Source organism: Peromyscus maniculatus, chromosome 8 (genome assembly GCF_049852395.1).
Source record: "Peromyscus maniculatus bairdii isolate BWxNUB_F1_BW_parent chromosome 8, HU_Pman_BW_mat_3.1, whole genome shotgun sequence".
NCBI lineage: Eukaryota > Metazoa > Chordata > Mammalia > Rodentia > Cricetidae > Peromyscus > Peromyscus maniculatus.
In genome coordinates, this window is record NC_134859.1 from 91,978,457 (window position 1) to 91,995,811 (window position 17,355).

At 37.9% G+C, this 17,355-nt stretch overlaps 1 protein-coding gene across 1 annotated transcript in view; it reads left to right on the forward strand.

Moving 5' to 3' along the window:
• Positions 1-17,355, forward strand: part of Efcab3 (EF-hand calcium binding domain 3) — a 419,664-nt gene that overhangs the window by 115,466 nt on the left and 286,843 nt on the right. Inside the window, exons 38-45 of the mRNA XM_076543522.1 lie at positions 169-273; positions 2,387-2,440; positions 5,205-5,306; positions 7,429-7,482; positions 8,710-8,814; positions 9,577-9,636; positions 10,347-10,445; positions 12,352-12,393. Of these exons, the coding sequence (XP_076399637.1) occupies positions 169-273; positions 2,387-2,440; positions 5,205-5,306; positions 7,429-7,482; positions 8,710-8,814; positions 9,577-9,636; positions 10,347-10,445; positions 12,352-12,393 (621 nt within the window). The remainder of the gene's footprint in view (positions 1-168; positions 274-2,386; positions 2,441-5,204; positions 5,307-7,428; positions 7,483-8,709; positions 8,815-9,576; positions 9,637-10,346; positions 10,446-12,351; positions 12,394-17,355) is intronic.

Here is a 17,355-nt window from a genome sequence, read left to right on the forward strand (position 1 = left end):
TACATCTCTAGACATTTATTTTACTTTGTGATGATTCATGTTATAAAGTGTAACAGAGACCCAGCCACAGTTTTCTTATATCTCAAACAGTATATAGGACTCACATAGACATCCTACTTTTATGTGATTTCATATCTTCCTTAATTCTATCATGTCATGTTTCCTTAGGAGAAAAGATTGATGCCAGTACTGTAGATAAAGTTTTGAAAGACATGAACCTAACACTCAATGAAGAGGAGGAGCAGGTTCTGTTTGAACACTTGCCAGCTCCTGGTGAGGCTTTAAACCACTCATAGTAGTTAACATTATTGAGTTTATTTGTTCTGAGGTTCCCCTGGGGAGTTTCTCATACCAATTAAGTCACCTAAGATAGCTCTTTTCAAAAACAATCATTACAGAATTACAGAAGTCTTGATAGATTGAGATGCCGTAAACTTAGATGTGAGTAACTGCTTAATTCTACCACCAGGTGAGAATTACTCCCTAAAGCACACCTTTTAAAAGGCTATCTGTCCCTCTCTTCAACATCCCTCCAGTGGTTGTCAGCTTTACCTTAAGGTCTTTGATCCATTTTGAACTAATTTTTGTACAGGGTGAGAGATGGAGAGATGGTGTATTCTATATGTGGATATCCAGTTTCTCATGCACCAGTTGCCACTTGATAAGGAGGGGATAGTTTTTTCAATGTATGTTTTTGGGCACCATTGTCAAGAATCAAATGGATATAGCTTCTTCAGCCTATTTTTATTCTATTGGTCATGCATCTGGATTTTTGCCAGTACCATGCTATTTTTTAAAATATAGTTTTATGGTATAGTTTAAAGTTAGAAATTAAGATACCTTCAGGATTGTTCTTTTTGCTCAGGGTTGTTTTCAGCTATCTAGAGTCTCTTGTGTTTCCATACAAATTTTAAGGCTATTTTGTCCATTTCTGTGAAGAATGTCACTGGGTTTCTTTTTTATAATAGTAACAAATAGTAATAAAACTGTAGATTGCTATTGTTTATATGGTAATTTTTACAATATTATTTCTGTTACCCTATCAGTATGGGAGGTCTTCCCATCTTTTAGTATCTCCCATAGTTTCTCTATTCAGTGCCTTATGGACTCAATATAAAGGTCTTCAATATCTTTGCTTAAGTTTTTTCCTAGGTATGATTTTTATTGAACACACGGTGGCTTTTTTAACTTAAAGTTCCAAAGTCCTCCCACAATTCTCCCCATATCAGCATTGTCAGTCCTGCCACAGTAGTCCACTCTCAGGTAACAATTTCTGTCTTAGTTAGAATTTCTATTGCTATGATAAAACACCAAGGCAAAAGCCACATAGCGAGGAAATGTTCATTTCTGCTCACAACTCTTAGGTTACGTTCCATGACTGAGGGAAGAAAGGGCAGGGACTCCAGTCAGAAACCTGGAGGTAGCAACTAAAGCAGAAACTATGGAGGGGTGCTGCTCACTGGCTTGCTCTTCATGGCTTGGTTGGCCTGCTTTCTTATACAACTCACGACAGACTGCCCAAGGTTGACAACACCTACGGTGGGATCAGCTAGGCTCCCCTACATCCATCATTAATCAAGAAAGTACTCAACAGACTTGCCTATAGGCCAGTCTTACAGAGTTCTCTCAGTTGAGAGTCCCTCTTCCCAAATGACTAGCTTGTGTTAAATTGACATAAAACTGACAAACACATTGTATAATTCAGATTTTCTTTCTACAAAGATAATTAGCAGGAATGTATAGAGGCTGGAGAGTAATATTAGTCTATATTGACATGACTTGTAACTTTGCAAATGAAATTCATATCCCAATAACTTATTTTAATAGACCTCCAAATGTGAAAATAGAAACATAGACTACTACTGATTTTTCTGTCTCCATATATTCAGGCATAAGCTTTTTTTTTTTTTTTGTGAAGGCTCTATAAGTCCCAAAGTCATGTATTACATCTAAAGACTATATTAAAAATTCAGCATATTAGATTTCACATTTCAATGTGATGTTATCATTATCATCATCATCATCATCATCACCATCATTATATCCAAACTTTAGGGAAAAGATGTATAGTGTTACTTTTCTTCTTTACATTGAAACAATAGGTATAGACTCCGATTCCCTTATTTTCAAAAGTATTACAATATATACAATTTTATATTACAATATAAAAATGTTTGCCATTTATTGAGGATGTACCATGTGCCAGGCATGGACTTAAGCACTTCGATGCTTTTCAGTGCTCTGAGGCAGGTGCTGTTAGGTTTTCTGTTATAGAAATAGAGAAATGGAACTAGAAGGGAGGGAGAAATTCTAGAGAAAATTATGCAAATGGCCAAACAAATTATTTTTTGAGTATTAGTGCTATATATATGACTTTACTTTATAGATAATGAAGAAGTGGATATGGAAACATTTATCGGGGCCATGAAGATGCTCAAAGGTGAGCGACATTGATTGCCAATGAGACTGGTCAGGGCACTGAGCTCATTTCCATCTTCATTTATCTTAAGTTTCTTTTTATTGTATTGATTTGGTTCTTTTAATGTACATGTTAATTATAACAAGTAAATGGTTTTATTATGATGATTTCATACATGCATATAACATACTTGGATCAGATTCACCATCTCTTTTACCCTGTCTTTTCTCCTTTTTCCTAATTCTCTTTTATTCCCTACAAGTCCTCCTTTTATGTCCTGTTCCTCTTTCTAAGTTCTATATACTCGACACACAAGAGAAAACATGTGAGACTAATTTTTCTGACTATAGCTTATTTTGCTTAATATGATGATATCTAGTTTCATCCATTTTACTCCAAATGGAAAAAAAAAAAGTCTTCTTTATTGCTAATAAAACTTAATGGTAGCCGGGCGGTGGTGGCGCACGCCTTTAATCCCAGCACTTGGGAGGCAGAGCCAGGCGGATCTCTGTGAGTTCGAGGCCAGCCTGGGCTACCAAGTGAGTTCCAGGAAAGGCGCAAAGCTACACAGAGAAACCCTGTCTCGAAAAACCAAAATAAATAAATAAATAAATAAAAATAAAAATAAAAACAAAAACAAAAACAAAACAAAACAACAACAACAAAAAAAAACTTAATGGTGAGCCGGGCAGTGGTGGTGCACGCCTTTAATCCCAGCACTCAGGAGGCAGAGTCAGGCTGATCTCTGTGAGTTTGAGGACAGCCTGGCCTACAGAGCGAGATCCAGGACAGACACTAAAACTAAACAGAGAAAAACCCTGTCTCAAAAAACAAAAAACAATAAACAAAAAGCAAAAACAGAAACAAAAACCAAACTTAATGGTGGAATAAAACTTCATTGTGCATATCAATCACATTTCTCTCTATATTAATCCATCAATGGGCACTTGCTAGTTTTGTAACTTGGCTATTGCTAATAGCCACAATAAACATGGAGCCAATTATAATTGGCTTTACCTCTTTTGGACATATGCCTAGAAATATAAATCTGGGCCGTATGAAAGTTTTTTGTGATTATTTTCCCCAAAAATTGCTATACTGAGTTCTATAGTGGCTAGAATAATTTATATCCCCACCAGGAATATATAAATATTTTATTCCCCCAGTTTCTTGCCAACATTTTTAAAAAATATTTCTTTATAATAATTAATTCTTTACTAAATTGGTTATGTTTACTACTTATTGAAGTGATTGAAAACCAAGATGCGGGGGCTTGGAGAGATGGCTCAAGTCATACATGCAAGCAAAACACCTGTATGCATAAAATTTATAAAAAGGGAAAAAACATAAAAAATTCTAAATGGCAAGCAAAGGCTAAAAATGAAAAGAAATCTTTTTTTTTTTGCATCTTTCCAAAATTGCTTTCCTTCAGAAAGCCACTTTTAAAAGCATCTGGCCTTAGTTCTTTCATAATCAATTCTATAGCTTTAAATAATATATTACTGTATGTTGATGTGTTTGTAGTAGTGACTGCCAAGCCTCTTGCTATCTGACTCTCATATTCTTAACAGTCATTAAAGATCCTAAAGAGCTTTTGTTCATATAGGCTTTATCTATTAATATTTACCAAATTAGAATTAGGGAAATTTTAAGATATTTCTACGATAATTTGTTTAAAAATAACAATACCAATTACCTGTGTATATAAATTGCATGCTTTTAATAAAAACTTTTTCTGAAAATTTAGTGAAAAGCTCAGTGTTTTATACTTTTGTCAATATCTGATTAGATTACCATATCTTCTTGAATTTGACACAGTAACACTGTGGTTGAAAAATATGACAAAAATGTGGCCTGACGTGGTGGGAGTGTAAACTAGTCCAGTCACTATAGAGAGCAGTATGGAAGTTCCAGGAAGTTAGAAACAAAACTTCCCTGGATCTAGGCCATACCATGACTGGGTTCCTAGGTAAAAGAAAGCTTACTATAAAGATGCCTGTATATCATGTTTATTATAGCACTAATCATAGTCACCAAATTATGGAATCAGTCATCAGTGGTGGAGTAGGTAAACAGTGGGATTTTCACATAATAAGCCTTATTAAGCCATAAAATGAAACAAAATCATGTTTTTAGGAAAATGGATTGAATTTGAGGTCATCATGTGAGTGAAATAAGTCAGTCACAAAGTCAGGTGCTGCCATTTTCTCTGACACAGGCGCTGGGTGCCAGAGTGGAAGGGACAGAAAAACCATTTAAATTGTATTTAGGGGATTTGGGGAAGAGAATGAGAAGAGAAGCTGTCATCATTGCCAGATATTAGGCTTACTTATGAGATGACTTTTATGGAAATAAATAATTCCTATTTTATGTGTTCATTTCATTTTAGCAAAAATCTATTTTTTTAAAGATTACTGAATGATAAAAATGAAGGTTTATATTGTTACTGTGATCTTATAAAACAGCTACAGAAAACTCAATGTATGGAATATTTTAATAGTAACCAATTTAAGATTTGTTCTCAAACTGTTACTTTCAACTCACATTTATATATATTTTATGTATAATTGTTTATGTTATTATGTAATACTCAGTTTTACTGTCCTTAGTCATTTACCAGGATCCAGTAAAGATCAATTATGAAGAGTTGTTTCTTCTTTGGCCCTTTATTCTATTGAACAATTCTCACCTTTTAGTTCTCTACAACAGTAAAGCATTGTGTATTCATGCATTGAAATCATGATAAAATTACATTTTTATCATTTGTTTTTCTATATTGTCAAAGTAAAAGTTGATGTTACTAATCTGCACAACTTCCTGGATGATATGGGTGTTGAGCTTTCTGGTGAAGAATATGATGACCTAGTAAACCATCTCCCTGTCCATGGTGAGCATTTCAATTATTGTGATGCCTTTCAAAAATGACTTTCAGAATTAGTTATAAGGAATATTGATAGCACACAACTATATTTAATATTTGTTTTATTGATTATTTGGTTACCTTCAAAGTATACAGACATGTCTGGTAGTAAAGGAGGGAATGTGTTTGTATATGTTTATTTATAATTTGGACATTTAAATAAATAATAAGCTCATTAAGTAGAAAGTACTTGGATCCTGGATGTTACAAGCTAACTCAGAAGCACCATTGAGGTCATTAGGAAGCCTAACATAAGCAGAGAAAAGAAGACGGAAGGACATAGAGATAGGTAGAGAAATGGAAAACAAGCTCCATTGAAGCTTTGTAGACAGGTTACTAAGAACAACTGTATTGTAGAATTTATGACATTTAAAATATTTAGGTTATATAGTCACAGCAGTAAATGAAATGTTCCTAGCACATGATGTATAATAGTCTAGATTTTAAAAGATTTATTTATTTATTTATTTATTTATTTATTTTGTATACAGTATTCTGCATGCATGTATGCCTGCTCACCAGAAGGTGGTACCAGATCTCATTACAGATGGTTGTGAGCCACCCTATGTTTGCTGGGAATTGAACTTAGGACCTCTGGAAGAGCAGCCAGGGCTCTTAATCTTTGAGCCATCTCTCCAGCCCCCCCCCCAGTCTAATTATTTTACTTATTTCAAGAGTAAAAAAGTAATGAGGTCTGTAATAAATATTAGTTATCCATACTCATCTATGTTGAATTAGCAGTGTCAAAGTAAGTGTAAAAGAAGTAGGTCTAATTCTTGTGATTTATTTTTAGTTTGCTCATTTATTCCATGGCTATGCTAGGAGCTATACTAGGCTCAAGAAACACAAGAAGAAATAAACTTACGTCTGCTAGCAAATAATGTATAATTTATTTGGAAGCAGAGTGGAAATATGAAGAAAATTACATAGTGAAGTTTGAAAAGTACCCCAATATTTTTTTGGAATGATGGTAAGGAAAGGGAAGTAGAAGGAAATACTGATTGCTTTCAGGTAATGGTAAGCAATTGAATCAGATGAGGAAGATTTTTTTTTTGCTTGTCTATTTTATCAAGTTAGAGCTACAGAAGTAGGCAAAGCTCTATCTCAGAAAGTCTGTACTTCATCCTGCAGGTCATAGTGTAGAAGAGCTGCCAAAGGTTTTCTTGGTTGTGAATGGCTTTATGTCTTGTCCTCTGTATTCGAAAAGTTACTGGACCAAGGACTATTGATTGTGATTTATGAACTATCTTAAATTCTAAGTACATTTTCACATACTTGTCAGAGTCAGATACCATGAAAGTATCTACACTATATTCACCTAAGTGTCTGTAGTGAACAAACATAAATATATGATAAATCTGCACAGTAGGCTACTATATTCAACCTTTGGGAAGGAACACATTCTGTCGTTTACAATAACATGATAGATCTGAAGGACAGCATTTACAAGGATATGAGCAGGCACAGAAAGACAAATACCACCTGATTTCACTTATGTGTGGAATCTTTGTGTGCGTATATGCATGTGTATGTATTTCTCCTGCATTTTCCTTCTATGTTTTTTCTATGTTTGTTTGCTTTATTTGGGTTTGTTTGTTTGTTTACTGGCCTGTTTGTTTTCTAAAAAGAAAAAGAAAGAAGACATGGAGTTGGATGGGTGGGGAGGTGGGAAAGATCTGAGAGGGGATGAGGGAGGGGAAACCATGCCCAAAATATTCTGGATGAAAAAAATTACTTTCAACAAAAGGGGCTTATTTCAGCTAAAAGAAGTTAAACTCGTAGAAAGAAATAGACAGCAAAATAATAGTTAACGATATACTCAACATGTACTAGGATGATAAACTTTAGAAATAACCTTCAATTTGGCAAGAAAAATTAATTCAGGAGATCTGCCATACCCATGGTAACCAAAATGAGTGACAGTGAATTAGGTTGCTAAGAGAGGGCCAGTGAGATGGCTCAGTGGGCAGTAGTAAATCACATGTTGCAGATTTGCTGTTTATACTGCCTTTGAGAAGTTACAGTGCTTTGCGTTTGAATTTCAGTCATCAGTACTGCTTTTGTTGAATCTTTGAATCTTTTCTCACAGCTGATAAGAAGATAAGTCAGCTTGAGCTGATAGATACTATCAAGACTCTTAAAAGTGAGTAATAGGCATGAAATTAAAATCTTAAGCCATTGTGATAATATTTTAATGCTTGAATGTTATCTGTGATTATAAACATGCATATTCATAATATACAAACTTAGAGATATGTAGAATAAATAAAAAGGACAAAAGAAAATCACTCAAACTTAAAAACCAAAGTAAAATATTACAATGTTCATCCTTCAGTACATTTTCTTTCAATCTCTTATATATTATGCATTGAAAATTTGACTGTGCGTTTTTTTCTTTTCATTCATACTATTTTGAGCTATAAAGTGATAACTATTTTATTGATGGATAGATAATTTATATCCATTGATATTGAGTATCTTCCGCAGCAGAGAATCTATACAACTGTAGCATTGAACATCTTCTAAGATCTTTTAAAAATCTATTTCTAAATCACATATTTACTCTGGCTTTCAGTTTTTTTAGACCTGCATAGAAATGTTAATCTCAGTCATCACATTATTTTAGTAGCTGAATAACCAATTGGAACTTCAGAAAAATTGATTGAATTAGAGGGGGCAAATACCATTTCTAGTTCAGTTAATAACCAGTGATCAAAATAATTGAATCATTTTCTTCATGATGTAATTTATTGGTAGGCAATTACAAATTTTAAAATTCACATTTTAAGACTTAGTTTTAGTCTTATCAGGTATAATTATGATCTTGAAGAGGATTAATGATATCTGGTCCTCTGTATGACTTGGACTTTTTTTTTTCAAGACAGGGTTTCTCTGTGAAGTTTTGGTGTCTGTCCTGGATCTCACTTTGTAGACCAGGCTGGGCTTGAACTCACAAAGATCCATCTGTCTCTGCCTCCTGAGTGCCGGGATTAAAGATGTGGGCCACCACCGCCTGGATAAAGGTTTATTTATTTATTATGTATACAATGTTCTGCCTGCATGTATGCCTGCAGGCCAGAAGAAGGCGCTAGATCTCATCACAGATGGTTGTGAGCCACCATGGGGTTGCTGGGAATTGAACTCAGGACCTCTGGAAGAGCAGTCGGTGCTCTTAACTGCTGAGCCGTCTCTGCAGGACATTTATTTTGTATCAACTTTGAAAAGCATTTCATTGGACAGCCTTGCTTTGTACTTTGAAACCAGGAAGCAAATGTTCAGAAATAGAATGTATGTTCCCAAACATTATATGTGTACCTGTATGCCCACCATTATGAATTCTGTAACAAATATTTGTCTCATTTTTCTTAAGGAGGAAAGGTTGACACCACAAAATTAGACAATGCCCTGGAGAAGATGGGAGTGGAACTCACAAACAAAGAATTGCAGCGTCTGCAAGAACATCTGCCAGTTGACAGTAAGAATTTCTGCTGTTGTGGATATTAGCCAAGGGAGTTAGACATATGTATGAGGAGTTGTGAAACTACATTTATTTCTCTGTATTGAAGCTTTGTGATGCATTCAGAAAGGTTAAGTCTTGAATTTGAATTTATCAAAGCATTGCCCTATCCATCTGAAGAGTTCAGATGATCCAGCAATGGACAAATATGTGTCTTGACACCATCCGGAGCTCTTGCCATCCTTAGAAAAGTACTTTGGAAATTGTTTGAATTAATGTGGCTTTAGGTTTCAAAGGTTAATTTTCATTCTTTCAGGCTTTAAAATATAGACATGAAAGGAGTTGGCGGGGGAAACTTGGGATGGGCAGAGAGAGGAAAGGGAAGGGGGCAATGATGTAATTGTATTTTAATTAAAATGTACAAAAATAAAAATATATAGATCAAGATGTGATATGGATTCATTAAAAAGTGTCTTATGATTCTGTGGTATAACTGGCAGGTGTCTTCACTGGGAGTGACTTAGCTTAGGAAAAGAAAACAGGTAAAGAAAAGGTGAGAACATTGGTAAATAGAAGGAGCGAGAAGAAAGCAAGAAGTGCTGGAGACAAGAAACAGAGTTGACCCACTGTTTCTAGACTGAGGCTCCTGGTAGGATCTGGTTCTTCTTCTATCATAGCAGTGGCCTGATGCAGAGTCAAACCTTAGTTTTATATATTTAAAGTATATTAGTGGATTTGCTAGGTAAGGCATTCTGTTTTCAAAATGATTTTTTCTTATAGCTGATGGAAAGGTACATCTAAGTACACTTCTGGATGAAATTGATCGTCTTAAAAAAGAAGGTGAGTGCAAAATTATGTCTAAAATAAGAAATCTTAATCTGTATTAATAAGCTGTGTAATAGATGTAATACACAGCACTTTGGTCTTTTGCACTTCGGAAAATAGTACTCATTACAGGTTTTTACTAGGAACCGAGAATTTGTTAACCATATAGACCATTTTCTGGATAGTATGTACAAAAAGATAATCCTACTCATGTAGCTAAAGTTTTAGTCTTGCATTGTTTACTTTCAGTTCGATAATTTATTCAGTCAGTCTTTAATGAGTCTTGAAGTTCTAGGTGCCTCTCTAGGTGTAAGGGATGCAGTATGGAATCAGATTATGTCCTTGTATTCATGGAACTTTCATTTCTTTGATAAGTGGGGCAGAAATGAACAGAAAAAGAATTTTTTTGGAAAGCAGTAATGCTATTAAAGAAAAAGGTGGCATGGTTGGCAGTAACAGAGAACTGGCTTTGCCTTAGACTTGGTAGTTATGCGATGCCTGGAGCGATGCTTGAGTTGAAGTTTGCAGCTGGCTTCCTTTTAGAACTTTGGCCAGGTAGATGTTTCATCAACATCAGTTGAATGGAATAAAGTTTCCGTCTGATTCTGGTATCAAATCTCATTTCTACTTGGATAAATTTTGAACATAGTAATGATGATGTATGGACATTGTTTTTAGACTATGGAGTTGTAATACATTTTTCAAAGTTCATTCTCTTTCTTAAGAGGAGAAGATTGATGTCAGTGACCTTGACACCATTTTGGAGAAAATGGGAATGGATTTCTCTGATGAAACATCTGGAGGAGTGGCACAGAATTGGCAAGGTAATGGTGAGCATGCTAGACACGCTCCTTAGAACACGGGATAGTGGGTTTCTGACCTCACACTCCTGAAATTTGAGCCTCCAAGGACAGTTGAATACATCTTAAGATAATCCTGCCTGAATAGATTCTCTCTAGCTGAAATAAGCCCCACTTTTATGGTATTTAGTGTAGTTTGTGTTTCTTGATCTAAAGCCAAAGACATAAAACCATGCACTTTATGCTGCATTTTGAAGAAGAAAATTACAAAATGTGTACAGGGGAGTGTCTGTCCTTTATGGTGCATTAGAGGTAAAAAAGTATGTATATAGGCAAAAGTACAAGTGAAAATAATTTGGGAGTTAGAAATATGAGAATAATAAAGGTCCTTGCTGAAGAATAAATGTGGCTATGATCAGTTTAAACAATACTGGTGTGGGGCTGTGGAGATTACTCAGTTGGCTAAGTGCTTACTATTCAAGCATGTGGACCTGAGGCCTGCATCTGTGATCTCGATGTGGGGATGTATAGACGGGAGAATCCAGCTAGCCAGTGGATAAGCTCTAGGTTCAGTGAAAGACTGTCTCAATAAATAAGATGGGGAAGGATCAAAGACAACATCAATATGCACACCAAGAGTACCCCATGTCCTTGTACACACACATGCACAAGCACGCAATACTGGTGGCAGATGGTGCTGCTTTTAGATGTTGCTCCAGATTGATTTGGTGGAATGGAACAAGGGCTGATTTGGGACTCTGAAAGTTTCTAATCTCATATGCTCTGTTCACAGTTAAAACTTTCACAAGGGTTGCAGATTTAGCTCAGTTGTAGATCACTTGCCTGGCAAACATAAGGCCCTGGGCTCTGTCCTCAGATGTGTGTGTGTGTGTGTGTGTGTGTGTGTGTGTGTGTGTGTGTGTGTGTGTGTGTAGTGGGGAGGTAATTTTACGGTTTGGGAAGCTCATTGTGGTCTTTGTGATGTGTACCTTGCCCTACGGTTGATGGGAAAGTTCAATTTAGTAACCTATGGAGTGATATTCTGCTGTTCCCAGGAAGAAGTTGATGAACTAATGCTTAAAAAAAATATTTTTAGACCCAGCACTCAGAGGCTGAAGCTGTAGGATTTATGGCACAAAGCCAAAGCTTTAAACTTTTCTGAGACTTAATTTTTTCCTACGTTAAAATCCCTCGCTTCACAGGTTGTGCAGTGCAGTGCTTGCATGTGTCTGTCAAACAGAAGGGTGGTGACCAGACACGGAGTCTGCTGGAAACTTGATCTTGGACCTCTTGTATCTGCAAACTGATTTTTTTTTTCATCAAAAATAAGTTTTTAATTTTTATGCACTTTTTAAAAACATGAATTTCTAGACATTTGTTAAATTTAATTTTCTTCCTTTCCTTGAGGTTAAAACAAATCAGATTAACGGGCTCAAGAGAAAAAAATCAAAATGATGAGTTTGGAGATTATGTTTTAATTTAAAATAATTTATTTTGTTATTTTTAAATTATGTGTATGCTTATGTGTGGGTTTGTGCATTGAGTACAGGTATCCACAAAGGCTGGAGGAGGGCATTGGATGCCCTGGAGCTGGAGTTACAGGTGATAGTGAACTGCTTGATGTGGGTGCTGGGAACTGAACTTCAGGCCTCTGCAAGAGCAGCAAGACCTCTTAACCATCTCTTTACTCCTGTCTTTAAATCATTTTCCTAATGCCTAATGTAGTTTAACATTGTAATGCTTCAAACGAAAGAATATGTGTGCTACTTTAAGAGAGCTCAGTTCTCACGTTTTTATGGTATGGGATGGAAATATAGAAATGTGACTATAATGAAAATCATGTTGGTTGCCTATATTGTTTCACAGTGAAGAATTTTGCATTGTTTGTGAATCTCACAGTGGTCTCTATGATTTGTACTTTGTTTCACAGTTCAACTTAGCCAACCGCTGGGTGCAGTTCCACGTGTTTCAGGTAAGAAGACCAGACAAAGTAGAGGAGATACTAATGCTTTGAAAATATGCTTTTGCCAAGCATGGTGGTGCATACCTATAATCCCAGGACTCAGGAGGCTGAGGCTAGGAGATTGAAAATTTGAAATTTTCTGGCACTTAGCTTTTGAATAAAAGTTATGTTTGTTGTTTGTATGTGTATGCACCTATGTGTTTATATGTGTGCATGTATGTGGATACATGTATCAGAGAGTGCATGTGGAAGTTAGAGGAAACTTTTGGGAGTTGGTTCTCTCCCTCTACTAAGAGATCTGGAGATCAAACTTAGATCATCAGCCTTGTGTAATGAACATTTTTACCCACTGAGCCTTCTCACTGGCCCAGGATTAACTTTATGTGTTAAAAGTTACCTGCCTAGAAATCTCTGGCCAGATGTGGTGAAGGCCCCTTCTCATTAATCATGTTTCCTCAGCCTCTGAATGTGCAGCTTGTGGACCAGTTAGGTGATGAGAGGGACTTTTGGAGAAGATGTGTAGTAGAATATTATTTTAAGGTTTGTTACTTTTGTTTATGTTGCATTTGTTTAACTCTGTGAAGCTGTGTTACTGTGCCTGTCTAAAACACCTGATGGTTGTAGACGAATTTCTAAATGATCTTATTAATAGAAAACATGGAGCCAGATATAGGGGAGAAAACCTGAGAGAGATCAGAGGAACAGGAACAGCCACATGCTAACCTCACCTCACTAACTCCACAGCTTCCAAAGGCGAGACTTCCTGTCTACCCACGCCTATATGCCTTGCTGTTCTGCCATCTAATTTACTCTCTCTGTCCAGCTACATCACTTCCTCTTCATGCCCAGCTCTGTCACTTCCTGTCTGTCTATACAGACCTCTACACCTCCATGGTTAACTAGTGTTGGAATTTAAGGTGTGTGCCACCACGCCTGGCTCAGTTCCCAAGTGTGGCCTTGAACTCACAGAGATCCAGACAGATCCCTGCCTGCCAAGTGATAGGATTAAAGGCATGTGCTACTATTATCTGACTTCTATGTTTACTAGGCTGGCTTTTTCCTCTGATCCTCAGGTAAATTTTATTGTGAGACACAGTATATTGGGGGACACAATACATCACCACAGGTGGTCTAATAAAGAACTGAACAGCCAATAACAAGGCAGGAGACAGAGATAGGTGGGGCTGGCAGGCAGAGAGAGAATATAGCAGGAGAAATCTGGGGAAAGGAGGAGGAAAAAAACGAGATGGAGGAGTGAAGAAGTAGTCAGAGAAGGAGGATGATTCCAGGGCTCAGCCACCCAGTAACACAGCAAGCCGCAGTAAGAGTAAGATTTATAGAAGTAAGAATGGGAAAAGCCCAGAGGCAAAAGGTAGATGGGTTAATATAAGTTAAGGAAAGCTGGCAAGAAATAAGCCAAGCTAAGGCTAGGCATTCGTAATTAAGAATTAGCCAACGTATGTGATTTATTTGGGAGCTGGGTGGAGGGCCTCCCAAAGAGCAAAAAACAAACAACAACAAAGATGTTTTTAAAAACCGTCAGCAATTTCAGAAGGAGGTGGTGCAACCACCCAGATTTATAGAGCCTGAATCCTCTGAGTATGAGGATGCTATGTGCTAAAAGACAATCATTGAGATGGAAGAGCATCGGCTGGGCCAGGTGGACCACAGCAATAAGGAGTCTCAATAACTAACTGGAGGAGCCAGAATTGGAGGAGCTGGAGGAGCCAGGGAGCCGGAGGAGCCCCTGGAGCCGGAGGAGTCAGAGGTGCTTACAATGAGCACCAAGTGATTCTGTAGGCAAGATCTGATGAACTTCCAAGAACACTGGAGAATGGAAGAACTGCACCACCAAGAGGTTCAAAATGAAGCAGCTGGCGCTCATGCAGGAGGAGCAGTGCAGGCACTGTGCGGAAGAAATTTAGTGGCAACAAATGGTCTGGTGCCCTGCAGGAAGAAGTTACCGGGACTTGCCCCAGTGTGAGAGCAAAAGATATGAAGATGGAACAAATAGCTATGGGAGGCACTATGATCTTAAACACGAGACCTCCCTGCTTGCTCCTGTGCTCTAGGATGTGCTCCAGCTCCTCCAGGACCAGCCACTCTGATGTCATATGGAACCTTGGGATTCATCCTACCAACCCCTGAATGTTTTGGCCAAGTTGTTAGAAGGGATTGGAGTAATTGATGGAAAGTACTACTGTATTCCTCAGTGCAGCTCCTGAAACTTGATTAGCCCCCAACAAATGCTGCCATCGCCAACCAAGGTGCAGTGTCTACTCTCCTACAACTAGAAGCCATCTATTTGGACTAGCCAGGATTCTACCCAGGAAGAGTGTTAGGAATTCCTCCCAATAGATGGTTCTTCCCTGTACTACTACTCTAGGGAATACATGTGGGAACTGATTCACAGGCTCTGAGAGGCAGTGCATGAACACCTGGTTTCTATTGCTGTGCTAAAACACCATGACTGAAAGCAACTTGGGAAGGAAACAGTCCCCTATTACTGTCGTTCATCAAAGGAAGTGAGGCCAGGAGCTCGAGTCAGAAGATGGGAGGCAGAAACTGGAGCAGAGGCCACCGAGGGGTGCTGCTTACTGGCTTGCTCCCCATAGCTTGCTCAACCTGCTTTCTTACACAATCCAAGACCAGCTGCCCAGGGGTGGCACCATCCACAATGAACTGGGCCCTCCCACATCAATCATTAATCAAGAAAAATGTTCCAAAGGCTTGCTAACAGGCCAATCTGTGGGGACATTTTCACAATTGAGAGTCCCTCTTCCCGAAAAACTAGCTTGTGTCAATAAAAATTTGACAAAAAACTACCCAGGACAACTCTTGTCAAATACAATGTTGGCACCAGACCCCGAGTCTTCAGGCACCTTGATCCTGGACATCCTATGTCCACAACTGATGTCTTGTTTGAACATAACTTTCTGTTGTCTGTAATTTAAAAGATGCATGGCTTGCTAGACATTCTGTAAGTTTCATTTTTTTTTTTCTTTGAGTAAAAAAGAACAGATTTGAGAGCTCAGGGAGAGCATCAAAATGATGGGTTTGGAGAAGAATATTTTTAAACGCTTATGTAATTGATCTAATGCCATGATGTGGCTTAGCACTGTGGTGTTTTAATAAAAACAGGATATGTGTACTATTGTTTTATGAGAGCTCATTTCTCATTTACTTACAGTTGGGGAAGGGCTGCAGAAATAGGACTCTGTTGAAAATTATGTCAGTGTCTTACATTTTCCTTCACAATTAAATTCCTCATTGTGAATCTTGTTATGGACTTTGTGATTCGTCTTAGTAAACCATTGAGTGAAGTACTACCTGTTCCAGGTAATAAGTTGATACAGAGATGAGACACGAATGTCTTGTGAGGGGCTAGAGAGACTTCTCAGTTGTTAAGAACACATTCTTCTCCCACAGAAAACCCAAGTTTGGTTCCTAGCTCCCACATCAGGTGACTCACAACTGCCTGTAGCTCCAATTCCGGGGGATCCTATGCCTCTGGCATCCATGGACATCTACAGCACAGTACACACACACACACACACACACACACACACACACACACACACACACACACACAAAATTAAAAATAGCAAAAATAAATAAAAAAATATTTTTGTCTGGTCATGGTCATAAATGCCTACAATTCCAGTACTTGGAGGCTAAGCTAGGCTGTGTAGTAAGACCCCGTCAGAGACAACAAACAAACTATATGTGTGTACCTGTGTCTTTGTGTTCTTGTGCATATGCTTGCACATGTCTGTGCATGTGCGTGCGCGCGCATGTGTCTGTGTGTGTGTGTGTGTGTGTGTGTGTGTGTGTGTGTGTGTGTGAAAGCTGGAGGACAGCCTCGGATGTCATTTCTAAGAGTCATTTGTCTTTTTTTTTTTTTGAGACAGTCTCTCAGCAGCCTGCAATTTGCCTAATTTCCCCTGTTTCTCTGAATTTTCTCTTTTTCTTTAGCCATCAGTATAGACTTGGTTGAACTGAACTCACAGCTGACTTTGAACCTTCCCAACTTATTGTTAATTTGTTTTCCAGTGCCAGGACTGCTGTTTGGTTGTTTAAAAATATTTAAAAACATTCTGTTGTGTTTTTGGAATTCTCTGTTTTCTTAAAGTTCTTTAAATTTCCTTAAAAACAGCTATTTTAAATTTATTTTAGTTTGTACATATCCATCACTTGTGTGTGTATGTATGTGTGTGTGTGTGTGTGTAAACCAGAGATTGATATCAAGTGTATTCCTCGTCGTTCTCTAATTTTTTACCTCATTTTTTTTTTTTTGAGTCTGGGTCTCTTACTGAACCTGGAGCTCACCAGCTGGCTAGGCTGGCTGGCCAATGAGCCCAATGGATATTCCTGTCTCCACCTTACCTAGGTTACAGGATATTTCTGTCTACCCTGCTGGGTTACGCACATATGGGGCAGCATCCAGCTTTTATGTGAGCTCTGGGGCTCCAAACACAGGTATCATGTGTGTACTGCAAACCTCACCTACTGGTCCATTCCTCAGACCCTAGCCTCAGGTTTTGGGGCCTCATCTTGTCCATATAACTTCAGCATGGTTCCCTACAGTTCTTGGAGGTTTGGGGCCTACCTACATCATTATCTGCACACTGACGATTAAGCTTCTACTCCAATCCTTATAACTTGACTTTCCTCCTCCTAGAAATCCTAGCAAGCTACTTGTCTTCTGTGCTGATCACGACTCCTATTTCAGCACGAAATGTGCCCCGAACCCAGATTGACTGCCAGGTCACACTTGGTGTATTGTCACTGTTTCGACACTAGAGACTGCTGTAAGCCCAAGTTTATCCCAAATCTGCAGTTTCTGGAAGAGAAAAGAGTAGTCCACCCCAGGGCCAGAGTGGCCCAGATGCCTTATACATAGCCATTGACTTGTGTCCTGATAATTCAGGTCTTGGCTTCATCGTAAGGGTCCAGCTTTAGTCACCAAAG